This window comes from Hippoglossus stenolepis, chromosome 10 (genome assembly GCF_022539355.2).
Source record: "Hippoglossus stenolepis isolate QCI-W04-F060 chromosome 10, HSTE1.2, whole genome shotgun sequence".
Taxonomy (NCBI): domain Eukaryota; kingdom Metazoa; phylum Chordata; class Actinopteri; order Pleuronectiformes; family Pleuronectidae; genus Hippoglossus; species Hippoglossus stenolepis.
Window position 1 is genome coordinate 23,849,085 of NC_061492.1, and position 19,308 is coordinate 23,868,392.

Sequence of the window (19,308 nt, forward strand, 5' to 3'; positions counted from 1 at the left end):
CGACCTCGGCCTTGAAGTGAGGTTGATCTTGGTTGGCCAAGTGTGACACCTGGCCAGGTTCTGTCCTGTCGGTCTCAGATCCAGCTGTTCCCTCAGGCAAGTGTCAGCTATGATTTACATCAATTTCACTAAGGCCTTCAGTCCCTCCAGCAGAGTGGAAACATCTCCCTCGCTTTGTCTCTCTGATTACTCCACAGTGAACCACATTTCCACTAGGGACTGCGTGGAGTTGTTTTGTCATTTGTCATCTTATAAACTCTGCATGTCTGTTTGAAATATCCCTTCTTTCTAGGGACACACACACACACAACCAATAACCCAGTCCCTGATATTATAAATCCTTAATTATACTGGTAGGAGCATGGTAATGCATACATTATTAGAAATAATTTGTCAGGATTGAAGATGATGAAATGAGATTTTAAGAATGATAATTTATGGGATTCATGAAGTCAAAAGTAATGGGACTAAAATTACTCAAGAAAAAGAAATTCAAAAGATGAACAGACTGAAATACTAAATTATTCAACAGTCTATAACATCCTTATAGGTCAAGTCTCTGTAACCTCAGCTCAAAACACGTGCCTAATAGATGCCAATCATAGATGAGATATTAAATATGCCATACAGGTTTCTGGCGAAGGTAACATTTTAGTTGTCTGTGTTACTGTACAAAGCAACAACATAGATACTCTGTGCCATTAGCCTATTATTACTTATATATATTTTTTTCCATTTGAAACCAGCAGTTGCCATTGTTTCTCTTCACCTTAACTCTACAATGTGTCTAGTAATTTGAATGAAAAAGTCCACGGAGTGACTTTGAGGGTACCTACTGACCCCCTTCAAGTAATTAAGGATAGTAAGAGCCCAGAAATGTATTTTACACGATATGGGTCCTTTAACATTTTAAAATGCTTGTTTGTGACTTAATTTCAACAGATAAACATTAAAACTCAGGTGAAAGATCATTTTCTCTGTTTATTCTTCTAAGAAACACAATGTTTATCTGTCTATGACACAAACGTATTAACAACACTTCCCGAACCCGTTTCAAAGTAAAAGCACTCCAGCGTTTCACTTTCTGAATCCATTCATTTGTTCTAGCGGGGCTTTGATTGTTATCGACAGACCGGAAGATACGCGCCTTCATACCGTAGTGTCCTGGTGTTTAGTTTAGTACATAAACCGACTTGTTTTGAAGGCAATGCAGTAGATAAACCAGCAGCTCCACTGCCAGTAGCGGACACTCTGCCGTGTGAACATTAGACAAACGAGACACAGCTGATCTGCGGCGCTACAGCAGCCAGTGAGTTCAGAGAGTTCGGGGATCGACAGTGAAGACTGCAAGATCGACCGGTTGATCGCAATCGACTGGTTGGTGACAACTGCTGTAGACCAATAAAATGTCAAGCCAGAGTTTAAGGAACACTGACGACCAATAAAAAGCCAGGCCACAGAGTTTAAGGAACACTGACGACCAATAAAAAGCCAGGCGATAGAGTTTAAGGAACACTGACGACCAATAAAATGTTATGGCAAGGTACAGATCAGGACAAGTGCGGAGATTTGAGTGTCTCATGAGCACAGTGTCCATAATGATTGATAAAGGGAGGACGTTTGGAACCAACACTCTTCCTTGTTGCCAAAAGCCGTTTAGCCTCAGCCATCCTCTGCAGAGATGGAAGAACCTGCTGGAATGATGGACTTCAGGCAAATGGCCTGTAGTTTGTCAACAGGACTCTGAGAGCAGGAAGAAAAATATGATCTGGTCTCATGTGATAAAACTGAATCCTTTGGGTAGAACCCCAACACTGTGCAGTAAACAGTGCTGGCATGTGGCTAAAACCATCCCTGTTGTGAGGATCCTCAATCATCCAGGTCATGGTTCCAAGAAAAGTTGAATCGAGGGCAGCTGGGTACTTGTAGTCTTCAAGATGGAGCTTTGTCAAACTGAAAAGAAAGATCTTCAAGTATCTAAAACCTTGAAATCAGAGTGATTTTTCACCTTTCAGCATGATGATGACCCTGAGCATGCTGCTTTGGGGAAAGTCTCTGGACGTCCTTGAATGGGCCCATTCAAAGCCCTGACTTGAACCCCATTATTAGGAACATCTATACAAAGTAATGAAGATGAAGCACACAGATGCTTCAATACCAACAGAGCGTGAATACCCTCTCCAAAAAAGGATTAAATTATAGCTCTTGTAAAGCCAAAATGAACAACCTTGTGCTTTATGGATAACGGACTATAATGGATACATTTTTAAAATACAATGAGATTCCCCTTACCTATCATAAATTCCTCTCCCATTTGGTCACTCTCATTTGTTGAGAAGATATCACATTAAATTGCTATTAATGCAAGTTTAACTTCACCAGATGTATTAAAAATAGAGGATTTGAGAGTGTTTTCATCTGTGGGATTGTGGATTCTACATACAAAATTGTGTCAAAAAACAGGTGTTTTAGGATCCTGAAGCATCTCACCCTGTTTTTGCTTTTGCATTATTTGTGTGAGAAGAACGTACAGGACCTTTCTGTAAACCAGCAATGAGAAACCTTCACAAACAACAAGGCAGAGGAGCAGCAGGGGTCGTCTAATCAATCAGGAAGAGAAGGAGTGAGAAGAGAAGACAGGCCAGACAGGACATAATAATCCAGCAATGAGAAACCTTCACAAACAACACGGCAGAAAAGCAGCAGGGGGCCGTCTAATCAATCAGGAAGAGAAGGCGTGAGTTTATGTGTGCGCATGTCTGTGCACGTGTGTGTTCCTGTGTGGGGGATGTGTGGATGTATGACAGTAGAGCTATCAAAGGCAGAGCAAAGGCAGACACAGTGGTGGAGGGAAATTATCTGCAGCAAGTTTGATGGAGACATGTTATGAATTAAACATGAGACCTACTCTCTTTTTTCTTTCTTCAAGAAGGTGCTGTCTCAATCACGGCCACTTCCATCCCACAGGCCCTTGCTCCTGTGCCACTTTAATATTTGAGAAGAGCCAGGTGTGTGTGGGGGGGGTTAACGACTGGGATCGTGATGGAAAAACCTAGCAAAGCTTTTAAAGCAGGAAGCTGAGTGTGTATGTGTGTGTGACATACAGTATAATGTGCATTTTCATGAGCTGTAACAGTTCATTGAGGAGTGTTGCTGTCAGTGTGTCAGTATTTAATGGAGACCACTTTAATATGGTTTTAAAAAATCAGTATTTGACCGTTGACTTTTAAATTTGATTTTTATCAGGTCTGTATAAATAGAATGTTACAAATGTTCTGTTGCACTAGAATAGTGTCTTTGGTACACGTTCTTAAAAATGCTCTGGCTTGTTTTGGATTTTTTAAAAACCAATAAGAATCATCTGAGGTCAGAGATGCAAAGAAAGTTTCCCTAGATTTCCCAATATTTAGTGGAATATTTGCATGAGGGGATGTGATCACAGTCATATAGTGGCTAATTCCTCACAAAGATAACACCACAAATAACTGTAAAATATGTACACTGAGAATATAACTGAACAAAATCCAAACTTTGCCCTTTCAGTGTGTATTGCAGTTTAGATCCAGCTCTTATTGTCTCCGTTAAGGGGATTTGTTCACAAACAGGCTGGAGGCAGAAGGGTAAGAGACTGTCACCTGAGACTCATGGCAAATGGCAGGCTTATACCCAGATTCTACATCTGGTGAGTGATGCATGAGTCAAGAAAGATCTTTTTCTTTTAACTTTTTTTAATTCAAATTTGTTTCTAAATTTCCTCATAATAAAAACAAACTGTATAGGAAACAGAAAAGGATGATGGAAATGGACGCAGAGTAACATACTCGCGCAACAGCTGAACCGCTCGCAGTCCCTCTGCTCGCAGGCCTGGGCCACGCTGCTCACCTCAGCTACGCATGATGGTTTAGGAACCTGCTGGTTTTCATGCTAACAGGTAAAAGCAGCCACACAGCCTGCCCATGGCATGTGTCCTGTAGGTTGTTGCTGGCTGTGTCATCTGCTTTTAGACCTGCGCTGAACTCTGGATTCTCCAGGGGGGGGTGGATGTTTGAACGCAAATGTCCCGAGTGAGAGCTTCCAGATTATCTGCAGACTTTCTCCGTCTGGCCACCAAGTATAAAGACCACAAAAAGTCAGGAGAATCCAATGTGAGAACACAGCGGTGGATCCCCCGCTGGAGTCACCGCCAGCTAGTGGGGGGGTTGGTGGTGCTTCTGTTGTTTTCAATGTATCTCTCATTGAAAACGTGGTGTCACACATGTAGAAGAAACTGTAGAAGATGTCAAGAGAGTTTGTGGTGATAAGTGTCTGTGTGTTGTCAAGAAAATCAGGTGATCTCCGCAGCACAATTAAAACGTCACTTCCTGCTTCTGTCACCTCAATGGTAGGACTGGTCGTAGCGGCGCCACAGGATGGAGTCAACACAGATGGCCATGATAGCTGCACTTAAAAGATGTATCTGCATGTCAGGTTTATGGCGGCTAGAGACACCAGGTAGAGAGTGTTCAGCTTTGACTGCTTGTGTTTTGTCACTCAACTTTCTGATACACTGGAGATTGTTGAGTGATGTCGGCATCTACCATCTAATACCAGAAATGACTGACTGTCTTTCTGCCTGTCTGTCTGCTGGACTGACACAGACATTCACAGGTGTTGAGGATGCTAATCTCCGTCATGACAACAACATATCAGCAGAAGAGGAATTAAATCCAATTCAGTTTCATGAAAACACTGACTATGGTAAATGGTCTGTATTTATATAGCGCTCTAGTCCTATCTACACTTTGATGAATATTAATATTAATACTATTACATATACATCCAATTGCCAGGCTGAAGATATTCACATTGTGGAGCAGATTTTCCAAATCGAAAAGTCTTGTTAATTTAAAATACTCCAGAAGACTGTATTACCGTATTACCACCCAACACTATTTGTTACTGACCAGTGGCAAGGCTTCTCTTCTGGCTGCGACTGTGGCAGCCACTTCCTCCTCTGCATGTTGGGTCAATTTCTGAAATTCTATATTTTGCCCTGTAACAGCAGCATAAAATATTATCTTAATCACACCAGGAAGCACAGCAGTTTTACATTGGTATTTTAATTTTAGCATCAGCTTTTCTGTCGATGTAGGCTGAAAACCTTGGACTGCAAAAAGTAGCAAATACTGAAGTCAAACATTTTATCTTAAAACTGATTTATTTAATTAAATACACTGGCATTTTAGTGTCAGCTGCTGCTATGTGAGGAAATACTGGTCACGTACTGTATCCCCAGAATCTTTAAATACACAAGTGTGTAGGCGCATCATAGTTCACGAGCAGCTGAGTGGTTCACAACTGATAAGAAGAAGAATGGGGCCATTTCCCTCCCTTGTACTGAGCACTGGCTGATTAATCAGGTGATAACCCCTTTCAATCCCATTACACGCCTCTTGGTGTGGAAAGAGAAAGAGCAACACAGGCTGAGAGGCAAATCGACCCTGATGTTGTAAAGAAACTCATGTTGGGCCACAATGGGGATCAAACCCATAACCGTGCTATTGTTAGAGCTACATTTAACCAACAAGCCAATTCTCATACAAGCTTATGTTGGGAGGGCAGAGGGATGCTTGTTACACAGTGAGATAGTCCAGAGGCTCGTACAAATAGGTCAGTAGAGATGTAACATGTGCCACTGTGCACACATGGAGCTCCACACATGGAAGTGAGTGGATAAAAGGCCACAAGCCAACAGAGTGTTACTATGTATTAAGCACATTAAACACTCTGTGAGTTACGGGAAACTATAAGAGAAAACAGATAAGAGGAGACAGGGAAGCTGCTGCCTATATCCTTTACTGCCATTCCATTGAAAAAGAGCCGTGGAGGGGGATATGGCTCTTGCGACGTGATCATGGGAGAGGTCCTTCTCTGCTGCAACATATGCTTGAGTGATGGCTTCTCACAACCAGGGAGACAGCCAATGTTTAGTCAGAGGCTTTCCCTGAGAACGTTCTGTAATGCACAAACAGCTGCTGGGCCTGTCTGATGGCTGCTGTGCGCGCCCACATAATGAGACAGTGCGCGCACCGGGCAGAGGCGATGAGACGCTGCCTTCATCTCGTTACTGTGAGGGGGAGGAAAGAAAACCCCTCCAAGGAAATCACTCTGGATCTGAAGAAGGAGGTTATAATTTTAGGCATGGAGGCTCAAAGTTGCTGTGCCCCCGTCATCTCTGATAACAAGGTAAGATGGGGAGACAGTGCACATAAATCACCTAATCTTTTAGCTGAGGTTAAAGCTCTTATGGCAGGTTGAGAGGGCAGCGGCGTACGTTTTGACCATAGACAGAGCAGGATTTCTCTCAACAGTTGGAGGAGCGTTAGCATATGAGATATATGATTTAGGATATGTACTGCTCTCCACACACCGTGCCAAAAAAAGCAGAGCATTTTGATGTACAAGAGTCTGTCGTGGATGGAGCCTTATGCCCTGGATACTGTGTATAACTGCGGGGCGTAAACCTAGGTTCTCCTAACACAGCTGTTCAGGGGCCGAGGGTTTGGGTTCACAGGAAAATGCTTGATTGAATTGTCGACCTGTGTCTCTGCACCATGGGAGCTCCAAAGGCATGTTCCACCACAGCTGGCTCCCGGTGGGGCACCATGATGTGAGCTCTGGGGCCGCCAAAATCAATGACAATAGTTTTTCCTGGATACGAAGTATGAGGCAAGGTATTAGAAGGAGAAGGTGTAGAGGAGGGGCCTTGGGGTTATGAGTGGTGAGAGATTGCATCCACCCCGGTGAAGGCCTCTTCTGCACACTCACGTAGAACCATGTGTGCACTTTGTGTTTTCCCGCGACCGAAACAGGAGGATCCACCACTGCTCTCCCAAACTTTAGCGAGTCATGGATTCATCTTGCACTCACTCTGGAGTGACCAGCATGCCCCTGATCAAAGGACCGATTTGCACTGGTCATGGAGGTCGAAGTCCATGAGGAGGGGAAGAGATGTTGAATACACATCTTCTATGTTCATTCTTTTATTAACTGCAAAAAACATGCTACAGAAAAAGATGGGACCAGAACTTGTTTGATGCAGGTGTTATATAGTGTACTATAGAGGTGGACCTGATTGGGGCGGTGTTATATCCTGTGGAAGGTTATTTAAATACCAATAATAATTCAACCCTTTACCTTAAACTGCATACACTGAATAAAGGAACAAAAAGAATCAGAGTAAATCCTAAACCTAAGAAACGTAAAACTATGCATGTGTGCCATGAAGACTTTCAGTTGCTGCCATAAGGAATGTGTGATTGCCTGTATGAAAAGAAACAGAGAAAACTTTATTTCAGAATCAATGTGAGACAGTGCAAGGGATGCCGTTTACTATGTGAATCATTCACTTTAAGCTTATTCATCCTCGATTAGGAATATTTGGAATTTGATATATTTGATTTTTGTATTTTGTACATTTCTTTAGATTAGTCGGCATTAATCTTGTCTTTGTATGTGGATGAATTGTCTGTGCACTTTTGTTTGCTTCTGCCTTGAATTGTCAGTTCGGGGATGTAATGGAAATTTTGTAATTTGTGCGTGTGGTACAGCATGATCTCACACCAGGGTCTTCCACAGAGACGTGAAGGCAGGATGTGTCCCACACTGATGAGAAACCAGGAGGGTAATAAATACCTTTAGATACCCATGGGAGGGGGCCTGTGGGTATAAGGACTGAGACCTCTCCTCTGTTCTTGGCTCATTTGTACATTCAGGTGATTGTACTGTGAGTCCATCTGCAGTGTTAGTGACCTACTGGCAAAGTCGGGCAGCAACGAGGTTGAAGTCAATTGGATGTCAGTTGTTGAACAATTCCAAAATAGACAAAAAGGGTAAAAGAAAATAAAAATAAAATCCTCCATTTACAGATAAGTCAGTTAGCTGGTGGTCATTTGGTTGCTTATTTGGAATTATCGGCATTAATACAAGCTAACATTACAATGTATCATGATGTGACAGTCTTTGCCCACATAGACTTCAGACTAAATAGATCTGACAATTAGTATCTATTTCTCTTAGCACTGTTTTTATTGTTGGGTTACTAGGTTTGTCTGAACTAGAAAGAAACCCCAGCTGACCGTGTGCGGGTGTCAGGCTTGGTTGTATGAGTGTAACAATATTACAATCATAATGCAACATACAGGACTACAATATGTGCTATCTTAATGCTACATCAAATTCTGTGCTTAGCATCATGTCAGAACGTGACTTACGATGGACAGCCAATGTGTGATAATGATCATTAATATGTTGCTCCATATTGGAGATGGGAGTGGATGATCAGATCACACTTTTAATAACACAATCTGACCCATGCCCCTTGGGGGTGGGTTTCCAATAGCAACACGACAAGGATAATACTCTGCTCATGACACATTATCTGCTGCATGTGTAATAACATGTGAACTGGCCCAGCAGGGACACCTTTTCATGAAGGACCCTGCCAGCTTAGAGGCACACTGGACAAAAACCTGGTGTTTTGCTGTCCTTGCACTGTAACTCTTCTGAGACTTGACCACAGTGACAGTTATAATGTTCTTATTTTAGGATTAGTATTATGATTATTTAATTTACTTCAGTTGTATAGTAACTGTAGGCATGTCATGTTCTGTATTGCTTTGATAGAGCTGTGATTGCCTTTTGTGCTAATAGACATTGAATGAGTTAATAACGATACACAAACCAACAGAGGTCTCAATGGAATGAACAAGATTTCCAATTAGCCTGAATATTGGTTATTGCTATTTCCTGCATACAGGCATCATTTTCTTTATGAGGTATACCCAGATGAAACATACACTGTCTCAGACAGCAGCCCTATAATGAATGTTCCAAAGTGTTGAGTGTGCATTACATAACAGCTTAATGTAGTAGCTGTAATGAGGCAAATAGGAGCCGATGAGAAGGAGGCTTGCAGATCAGAAATCAAATCAAAATGAGGACTTGTTTCAAACTCCAACAAGGAGTGGATAAAAACTAGCCTAGTTTTTCCCTATATGACCATTTATAGTTCAAAACATTGGTCCTGCCGACAGGTCTCCAGTCTGTGATCTGGTCAACACCAGCTGCTGGTTTTCCAACAACCAGCCTGCAATCCAGCGGTCTACCAGTACAGCGCTGACACTCACCAGGTGAGTGAGGTGTTCTACTGAACGCACATATGACCAGACCTTTATCCACCCTTTTCTGCTTTTTATAAAATCAAAATCTCTTACAATCCTTGTATTTTAGAAGTTGTCAGACATGATGCCTTTGTTAATGACTTTACAAGTCTCATGAGAGTCTCGCACTGACCTAAGAAGAGTTTTACAAGAGTTTGATGACATTGCGTGTGGAAGCAACAGTGTCAGTAAATTGATTCATGACACTAAAATCAGGCCATCAACCGGTTCATAATAGAGCTGTCAGATTTTTACGAAATGATTATTGCAGCCAAAAGAGTTCACAGTAACAAAATCAAATCATGTGTGTTTGAAACCTATTTGTTTGCAGTTGAGGCTTTCAAGGGTTTGAGGCCATTTACAGTGTGTGTGTGTGTGTGTGTGTGTGTGTGTGTGTGTGTGTGTGTGTGTGTGGTCCTGGAGGATGAAGTGATGTGTTTGAGACTTACCATATCTGTGTCAGACACTGGACCAAAGCTGGTCACATAGATGTCAGTCTTCACTTCAGTTACGCGGTCTGTGAGGACAAAGGATGACATTTAGTGTTGAAAAACATAGTACATGACAGAAACTAACTTTTATGACATGTTTTTAAATTATATTTATTTAGCCCATATTCACAAATCACAATTTGTCTCAAAGGGCTTAACAAGGTGTGACATCCTCTGTCCTTAACCCTCAACAAGAGTAAGGAGTAATTTGTCCAAATTAAAGAGGCAGAGACGGACACATCCTGACATTTAGTGCTCAAGATGAATCAAGCGTCAAAAACACCACAAGAGTATCTTTCATTTGACCCAATCTCCTCAGCTTGCAGCACAACTTTTATGGTATTTATTTCAAGTCCAAACCCAAGGTGATATCATCTCCTTCAGAAACACAGACAACCTTCTCCAACTGTATTGAATGGCAGACCAGCACTGTGTGTTTGAGAACCAGCATTTGGATTTTTTAAAGAAGCTGTTTAGATGAAACACAAGCCATTCATAATGTTGCTGGACATTATTTCACACCTAAATAGGCAGTGAACCCAACAATGACATATTATGATCTTAAACAATTACCATGGTAAAAAGTTAGCAAGTTAGCGGCGCCATTTTTCGACAACCACCTGATAAATCTACTTTCAGACCAATATTCACTCTCCATTTGACTGAATCTCAATTTTTTCTTCTCATTTCCTTCTTAAATTTTGTTTCTTAGCAGTTTGGCCAAGGTCCATCCCAGTTTAGGGGTGTGTACCTGCTGGGGAGATGGAAAAAGAACCCCCCCCCCCGAAGGTGTCAGGGGAGTAGGGGGAGATTGGGGGGCAGGCGAACACCTACAGCAGCAGAGGGTGAACCAGAAAATAAGTCAAGAATCCATAAAGGGGGGAAAGAGAAAAAAGGGCTGACGAAGAATTAACTCCATTCTGGATGGTCCGGTGGGGGTCAGGTTCTGGAGCACAGTGATTTATGACAATGTTCTTTAAAAACTCCACCGCAGCACGGACAAAGGACTGTTTCATTCCCTCTGAAGAGCACCTCAGCTTAACAGGTCTGTTACTAAAGAATGTGTTCATTCATTTACACACCCTGAAACAGATGGACAGATATTTGTGGAATTAGTCGGTTGAAATGATTTCTCCTATCTCTGTAGTTGACTGATTTATTGTTGTTGCAGGTGAAAATAAGACGCACATTTAAATCAGTCTTTAAAACATATAAATGAATTATTTCTGGAAATAGTTTCAGTGAGTCCATTAGCTCCTTTGATATTATTAGCCTATATTATCTCTTTCCGAACTGTGAATTGAACTTCTGCCAGTGATGGTGCTCTCTCCAGATCAGGGTCTGCTCTCGGCAGCTACACTCTATCTATCCTCAGGTGTACGTGGGGCTGCACTGAGCCCCTCTCAGGTCATCCCTTTTTTTAATTGTGCATGTTAGCCCTGCATGGATCCAACAGTTTGGACCCGTGAGGACCTGTGAAATGCACAGTGAGTTTAAAGTTACTGCTGCCAGAGAAAATGTAATAGATAAGATAAGAGCTCTGACAGTGAACCAAAGTACTGAGCTGAAAGGAGAAAAAAACTAATCTCTGCAGCTGAGAGAAACTTAAAGCATTGAGGGATAATTTTCAGCCTTTCAAACAAGTCCAGATGATACACTATAAAAATATATATATATATTGATTATAGCTGGTTTAGGACTCGGTTACACATACACAAAATATTTCAGAGGTGAACCTTCGCCTTGCGTTCACTTCAATCTGTGAGAGCGAGGAGGTGATTAAAATACTGGCTTTGCAAATCACAGTGTAACTTCGCAAGGAGTTCAACTTTGGTGAACTTTGACCTGCGATATTCGCTTTGAATTCACGTATGTGTGAGCAGATCACACGCTAATGCTCGAAGGCCATTTTGTGATCATATGAGTAGTACAAACATCCCTTTAATGGCTCAGTCACAGAGAAAATTGCACTTCTCTCCATTCTCCAATCTCTTCTTTGTTCATCCATAAATCAAACATCGGTATCTGAAGCTGCACGGTGGAAGAGGCTAACTTCGCATTCACTCAGCTTCATTATGTTCATGACTCTGTTCTTAATGTCACTGAAATATGAACGCAGAGCGAGGTGCCACATTTCATCAGACTGTCGAGGAGCACTACAAACCAAGCTCTGAGTGATTCCTGTGTGTGGAGGTATGTTGCAGTAATCTGTCGGCCTCACAGTGTCTGGGATCATTTACTCTACAACTAACACAGTAGGGTTTTTTCTCAGTTCTCCTCCATGTCATTGAGCTGTAGTTTGAACTCAACCCATAATCCTACTCCCACTCTCAACAAAATATTAAGCTGAGAGCAACCCTCAAGGCTGTTGATACCCACACAACCACACAGGATTTTCCACAGACACACAAATTAACTTGACACTCAAAAGAGAGACAACACACTTATTGGATCCTTAATCATCTACTGGTAGTTGGTAACCTAAAGTGTGCAGAAGACCTTCATATCTGTAGGGAAATTTAACATCTTGTCCTTTGTTCTAAAATAATTCTAATCCAAAACGAAAAGAGACATTTAGTAGGTTTTGTAAATCTATGCAAATTTTCTAAGAAAGGCCAAATACACTGATTACACAACATTCCATTTGCCCTCCAATCATTGAATCTATGTCCTGTCTCTCACAACTGAAATCGCTGCTACTCATCTGCCTGCTTTCAGAAATGTGATTAGCTCCACCTCCCCAGCCACCTCCTCTATTAGCTCTAACATGTAACATGCATTTTGAAGGATTTGAGCATGTGTTTAGAATGTTAATTAGATGTTGTGCAAGTGTGTCAAGCTGCTGTCAATGCATTCTGTTGCACTGACACGGTTCAGAAATGGACAAGCGAGGCCTGACTGAAGTGTAAGAGAGCTGGAAGGGACGGGATCTGTCTTTTTGGATTATTCACTTTTGGTGGTGGTGACATCAGGCCCAACCAAGAGGACTTGACATCAGCTGGTCCAAGCTGAGACAGGTAACAAATCAGTAAATATGTACTAGCTTGTTGCATGCACCAAACTACAGTACATTAAACCTTAACCTTAAAAATCTCAAACTTAAATGAAGGTGAATGTAAAGTTGGGCTGAAGCCTCTATGACAAAATACAGGCTGTAATAGATAACGACGCCACACTGCACAACTTTTTGATGCATATGATTATGTGTGTAATGTGAGGATTGTGAATTTAGTTGGAAAAATGTGAAAGCATTTGACAACATTATTTAAAGGCCTCTTTGATCCATTAGCAAGCACTTTTGAGATGGTCCCCATAACTTCAGCTCCTCACTTTCTGGCCATGCCATGCTTCAGGTCAGCCGTTTCCAGACTTGACCTCTGGAGTAACTCCAGTTTGCCTTCCACACCTGAGCAACGCAGTGGGAGATACTCCACTCAGACGCATTCACAAGAGCAACAAATCCTCTGGAACGTTCAGGTCATCTGCTGTGGGGATCACGTGTTTTTGTTTCCAGCACATCGTCACCAGTGTCGGCTCTTGTCACTGCAAACTCTCGACATCTCCATCGACGTGTATGGCACCACTTTTTCATCCGGAGAAATTTGTATTGTTTTAGTTTTTTGCATTTTTGCATTTTTGCATCTGTGGCATGTTAGAAAGAGTTCCTGCGGAGACTCTGGAGGCTCTCACTCAGACATTTACGTTCACATATGCAACCCCTGCAGAGAAGCTCTGGAGGATCTCAGGTTCAGTGCATGTCTGAAAGCAGCTTATGAGGAATATTCCTGTCTCTCTCTTCAGGGTTTTTTTAATTCTTCACTTGTCTGTAGTTCATAAACAATACATGCAGAGGGGAGTAAAACATAGAGAATGCATTTTGCAACAACGAACTAATTGAGTCTGACTTTCATTGAGAACACTGCTTTTCCATTTAAGGTCTGCAGAGATTATACTGTGAAGACATTTAAACTCGTTCATGTTTCCAACTGCTTTCCCGACACTTCCATTAGGTGACGTCCCACCTTTACCCCTCCTCACACACATCCTCATCTCTTTAGTTTCCCTAACGTTAAGCGGGAGGTTATGATCTCTACACCGACTAACACCGTTGGACATCTCCCTCCTATTTGTCGACTCATCACATTTAGACACTTGTCCTGCAACCACTTTAGTGTCATCAGCAAGTTTTTATACTTTTACTGAGTCATCATCAGAGGAAGCCAGTCGTCCTGTCAAGCCCCAGTTTTAATTTCTAAGTGACTGAGAAAGAATGTTGCTGATTTGGTTCCTGTCGTCACTGAATCTAAATACAGGTTCTTCGTTTTTCACAACCCAGACCTGGTGTGTTTGTGTAACGGGACACATGAAGGGTTTATGCTGTTAAGTAAGTGAACTATCAATAATACAACCAATATAATGAACACCAGGTCTTTGGATACTTGGTACATCTTTAAATACCACAATCAAACGCAGTACAATACATCAGCTCTGCCATTGATTCTCCCTTACAAAGATACTATGATGAAATAATCTCAATATATGTACATGTAATAATGATAATAAAATAATGCTCAGCTTTTGCAGGCTTTGTCAGGAATTCACTTTGTATCTGAGGAGGACACCTCTGAATATAATGCAGTCAAGTGCAGCACCATCACTATGAATCGAGAGCTCTCACATTTAACTGACACCTTTAGTGTCAACAGAACCTGAGCGTTACAGGCATGACAATAAATGTCATGTTGCATCAAATTACATTAAACTGTGGAAGTGAAGCTAATAAAGTGGGTGCTGAGTGTGTGTTTGTAATTTAATTCTATTACAGAGAGGCCTGTATGGAGGACTCCTGTTGTAGAGGTTAAGTAAGAGGTTGTCCTGTTGTTTTATCTGATCCTGTATTTGCTGTCGATGCACTTCCTTCATGTTTACCAGCTGTACTGGCACATGTCTGTTGTACTGACAAGTGCAAGTGGTGCTTGTCCACAGCCTTTCATTACTCATGTCATACTCTCTCTCTCTGTAACAGACTGTCGTGATTCACAAATTAATTCAGTTAATTCTACTTTACTAGTGTTAAGCTGCTTGAGGCAAACTCAAAGTTTCCTGTGCAACATCTTTCAAATTAAAATGCCCCCAACTTTTCCTGGAAGGCTTTTTATTCAAGTTTCACTCATAGAAGCTTAACAGTCTTTGATAGAAATGGAAGAGTGGAAGTGACTTATTTACTTATTGAAAACAGAAATTGTGCTTAAAAAAAACCCTCCTACCTGACTATTGAGCTGTATTATTTATAGTTTATTATTGTAAATTAATATTCAGTGTTCTCTTTTTCATTTTTAGGACAGTTTGCATTTACTGACAGGACAGTTCCAGTGTAAAATGGGGAAAGAAGGCTGTAAGATACACAGCAAATGGCTGGATCGGAATCAAACCTGTGGCAGCTGCCTCCTCATGTAGGGCACCCGCTAGCTCACCTGGTAACACGGTGAAGCCACGTTGTCTTGGCTCTAAAAAAAGGCACTTGAGGTGTCTCTAGTTGCACTGATACAAAAGTTGAAAGATCTATATGTTTATCAACACTTTTTTTACTATGTAGCTTTTCGGTGCGTCGACACCTTACAAACTCGGGTGTGTTTGCCTGGTTTCATTGGTTCTTTCGATTGCTGAGATAAAATCTGCTGGTGTGCACCAAAGAACAGTCTCTGAACACGTCAATTGTGGTCTGAAAGCAACCAAGCAGCTCACAGTTTTAGCATGAATTTATGTCTCATCTATTTAGAAATATCCTTCTGCTGTGTGTGAACTGTTCAGGAGGTGATTTGTATACGTGATGTACAGTTTAAAGTTGTATACTAAATAAAAAATCTGTTTGTTACCATGGTAACCCACACGCACATCAGCACTTAAGTGTGGGGACTTTACCGTGGTCAGACAGTCAGATGCAGTTCAAACTGAATATTCCTCTACTTTTTGTCCTGTATCTATCTTTTTGTCATTTTTTACATCATGTAATTGATTTGCAATTAGATGAGGTGTGAAAGCACCACAACTCTCAAATCCAATGCACATATTTTCTGTCATTTAATAAAGCAATGATGCACTTTCAAAACAATCTGCATTTCCAGGCACACTATGGAGGCAATAATGAAAATAATCAATATTGCCTCCATCGTGTGCCTGGAAATGCAGTCAACACATTGGGGCACACAGGCTTCCACTTTACATTTTAATTTTGTTATAAACTTAAAATTTACATCATAAAATACCTTTGCTTCGATTTGTTCTACTTACAAAGGTGTTAGAAAAACACCTCAATTTGTTCCATGGAGCGTTCAGACACATTCATGGCTTTAACTCTTGATCCAGTTGGATAAACTAACTCTGATGATGATGTCATTAGTGTTATGTCAGTTTACGCTTGGTGACTTCAGATATATTACACAGTCCGAGTTACAAACTACAGGTGCAGACTCAGTCAGGGAATAATTATCAATGTATGTCAATCTGTGTCACCTTCATCTACTGGTGCACATACATATATGTGTACGTCTCCCCTGTCTTACCTCCCAGGCCTGGTCTCAATCTGTTGTCATATCCATCCAGCAGACTGTCCAGGATCTTGGTGAAGGTTGTGATGTCGATGGTTTTACGTGTTGAATTGGAATCTGCTCTTGACCTAAATAAAACACAAACAGAAAGCAAGAAGAAAATAAATAACTCTACATTTACAAGAATAGATCCAAGCACTACAGAGAACTATAGGTGAAAGCACATGATCACCAAAATTAATTTAAAAAAGAAGCATATTCTTGAAATAATAAGTCCAACCATTGTCCATCACTCATTGTGATGTCATTAGATAAAAAGCAAGGGAAGTTTAGGGGGCGTGGTTTGATTGACATGCCTGGTCTTGATTGATGAACAAACAGTTTGGACCATGCCTACCTGGAGAGTCATATATCAGCAAATAGAGTAGCATGCACATTGTATGATTTAGTTGTGTTCTTATCTGCTCTACTGCTGTTAAATACAGTTGTTTTGTAAGTTATTGTTTATTTTCTTCGTAGTTTCAAATTGTTTGCACTTCATATACAATTTTAACTTTAAGTATAATTTGTAGAATGCATTTCAAAAGTTGGTGAGTTTTTTTCGGAGGTGACCTGAAGATCATCACCACCAAAATGAATATCTGTTAACCAGTAATGTTAGTATTGCCTAAGTAATGCAAAGCTTTCAATTTCCCTGCAGATCTATGTTCCAATCCTAACCTATGGTCACAAGCACTGGACCAAAAGGAATGAGAGTGCAAATACAAATGGCCAACATTAGTTTTCGCCTTAGGAGTAGAACTACTGCTCCTTTACATCGAGCTTAGATACTTGGCGCCTTCCATTGGTGCAGAGGTCAGTAAGTGCTGCATAGCATTCCTCTAATGGAAGTGTAATACTCCTTTCTGTGTTCGCCTACTTGGCCTATGAGGAATTAATATTTAAGTGACAGTAAATCTTTAATTGTTCATTAAATTCATAAACGAGTTAAACAGTCAACGGATGAACACATTTAATATAGTTTAATACATATATACATTTACAATATTTGAACTGGCATAAAATAGCCTCCTTGTTTTTCTGTGTTAAAAGATGCAATGTGACAGTTTAATGCACACAGAGATTTTACTTCTTAAAAGGCCAGTGTGTTACAGATTTTTTCCGCTTTAACAATTTATAACATACGTATTAATCTAATGGGTCATAAAAAGAGGTGTGTTGCACTGCAGCAGATGAGAGGAGACGGTATGGGAAGATATGGACTTATAAATCTCCTTCGTTTTTTACTCTCTTTTTAGATGAATAAATAACCTGGGCGAGATATTTCATAGGATATTTGACATGTTTTCTGTCCGACAAAATGAATGATTTTCATGGAGGCATAATTATACTCATGTTCACACACATGGATGAGGATTTTAACTTTCAGAAACTGTTCGACTGTTACTCCCACAATCTCATTAATTCAATTAAGTGCATCGTGATGGGTAACAAGGAGTCAATTGCTAAAGTCATTTTTCCCTATATAGATATTGATAAGAACGTCATTTTGAAATGTAAAATACGACAGATAACAATGTGTTACATGTCAGGTTTCGCTGATATGCAAACAATCATTAAATTGGTATATTTATCCATGGGGTCTGGCATTGCGCTTTCCGCCTGGAGTTGGAGTGCACGGAGCCATCATTTCAAAAGGAGCGTGTTATTATGAATCCGCATGTAAACACGGTTCACTCATGTCAGTGGGGCTTTGTTTGCAGGGATCCACCACCTCCGCTCGACTAGACCCTCCGTCAAACAGCCTTTAACCCGAGGAGAAGTCAGAGAGTCGCGCCTGCTGCCTTTGTGCGCCCGCTCCGTGCGTGTGGCGGAGCGGAGCGAGTTTGATCCATTTCTCCGTTAAGACGCACAGCACTGACACACAACTCACCGGGTCTGCCACAGCACGATCAGAGAGAGCAGCACAGACATGGAGTAGGAGCTCCATCGTCCTCTCATTGCTGATGCCTGCAAACAGGACGGGAGAGCAGAGCACATTTCAGCTGTGACAGTTCAGTGGAGCCACACAGGAGACAAACATCCCACTGGTCCAGACGCTTCACACCGGAGTTCACTTCATCCAACGCTGTCTCCATGCACAACCCTTGGTTTGGCACAGTGCATCCAATTGATGCGCCACAGCCACATCCCTCCTACCTGAGACGCGACAGGTGTCCCCGAGGTTGCCAAGAGAGACTGGACTACGTCAGGACACCGCGGAGACGAGCAGGGAAAAGAGAGAAGAAGGGTTTCCCAGAGAGAGAGAGAGCCAGGGAGAGAGAGAGAGAGAGAGAGAGAGAGAGGAGTGTGGTCACTGTCCGTCCATTCTAACTCCTCCAAGAGAGTCCCCCCCTCAGCTGAAGCACACTGTGACCTGAGAGCAGCTCTGTCACTGAGGCACACGGAGGCACACTGAGGCACTGAGTGCTCTGTGGGCACGGACCCCTTTCAGTCCCTCACAACGAGGTGTTCATCTGTGCGCACGACTGCGCGTGACGACTTTAAACCGCGTGCAAGTTGCATAAAAGCACGTGGAATGACACAAATGGATGCTAATAGCTGATGAAGGGACCTGAATGGATTCATTTCAGTGAACATGCACACACTGTTCCTGATGATAATATTCCATTAAATGTTAACTCGGTTCCTTATGTGACTATTAGACTAATGTAATTGTTTTGAGCTTCTGGAGACAGAAAAAGAACTTTGGGCTTCACCTTGGATGTTTGTTATAATGTAAACCAGCCACTCATTACAAAAAAACAAGTCAGCATGATCTGCAAACCAAAATTACTATCATTCAGAAATGTGATGAAACTACAATGGTTACACACAATGAAGTGGGATTATTGACTATAGGCTTTCATTAGCGTTTCTCATTTAATTTTCGTTCAGTTTTTCATTTGCACTAATCAGTTTTCCTTTCTGAGTTTGGCCATTAAATGGTAAAATGGTCTCCATTTATAAAGCACTTTTCTACTCTTGATGAACACTCAAAGCTCTTTACAGTACAGTTTTGCCATTCAC

The 19,308-nt window shown here is 41.4% G+C and overlaps 1 protein-coding gene across 1 annotated transcript in view; it reads right to left on the reverse strand.

Annotated features, from left to right (window-relative positions):
* Nucleotides 1-18,704, reverse strand: part of gabra2a (gamma-aminobutyric acid type A receptor subunit alpha2a) — a 42,055-nt gene extending 23,351 nt beyond the window's left edge. Inside the window, exons 1-4 of the mRNA XM_035167145.2 lie at nucleotides 18,439-18,704; nucleotides 18,173-18,249; nucleotides 16,255-16,367; nucleotides 9,650-9,717 (exon numbers count right to left, since the gene is read on the reverse strand). Of these exons, the coding sequence (XP_035023036.1) occupies nucleotides 9,650-9,717; nucleotides 16,255-16,367; nucleotides 18,173-18,240 (249 nt within the window). The 5' untranslated portion in view covers nucleotides 18,241-18,249; nucleotides 18,439-18,704. The remainder of the gene's footprint in view (nucleotides 1-9,649; nucleotides 9,718-16,254; nucleotides 16,368-18,172; nucleotides 18,250-18,438) is intronic.
* Nucleotides 18,705-19,308: the final 604 nt, after the last annotated feature.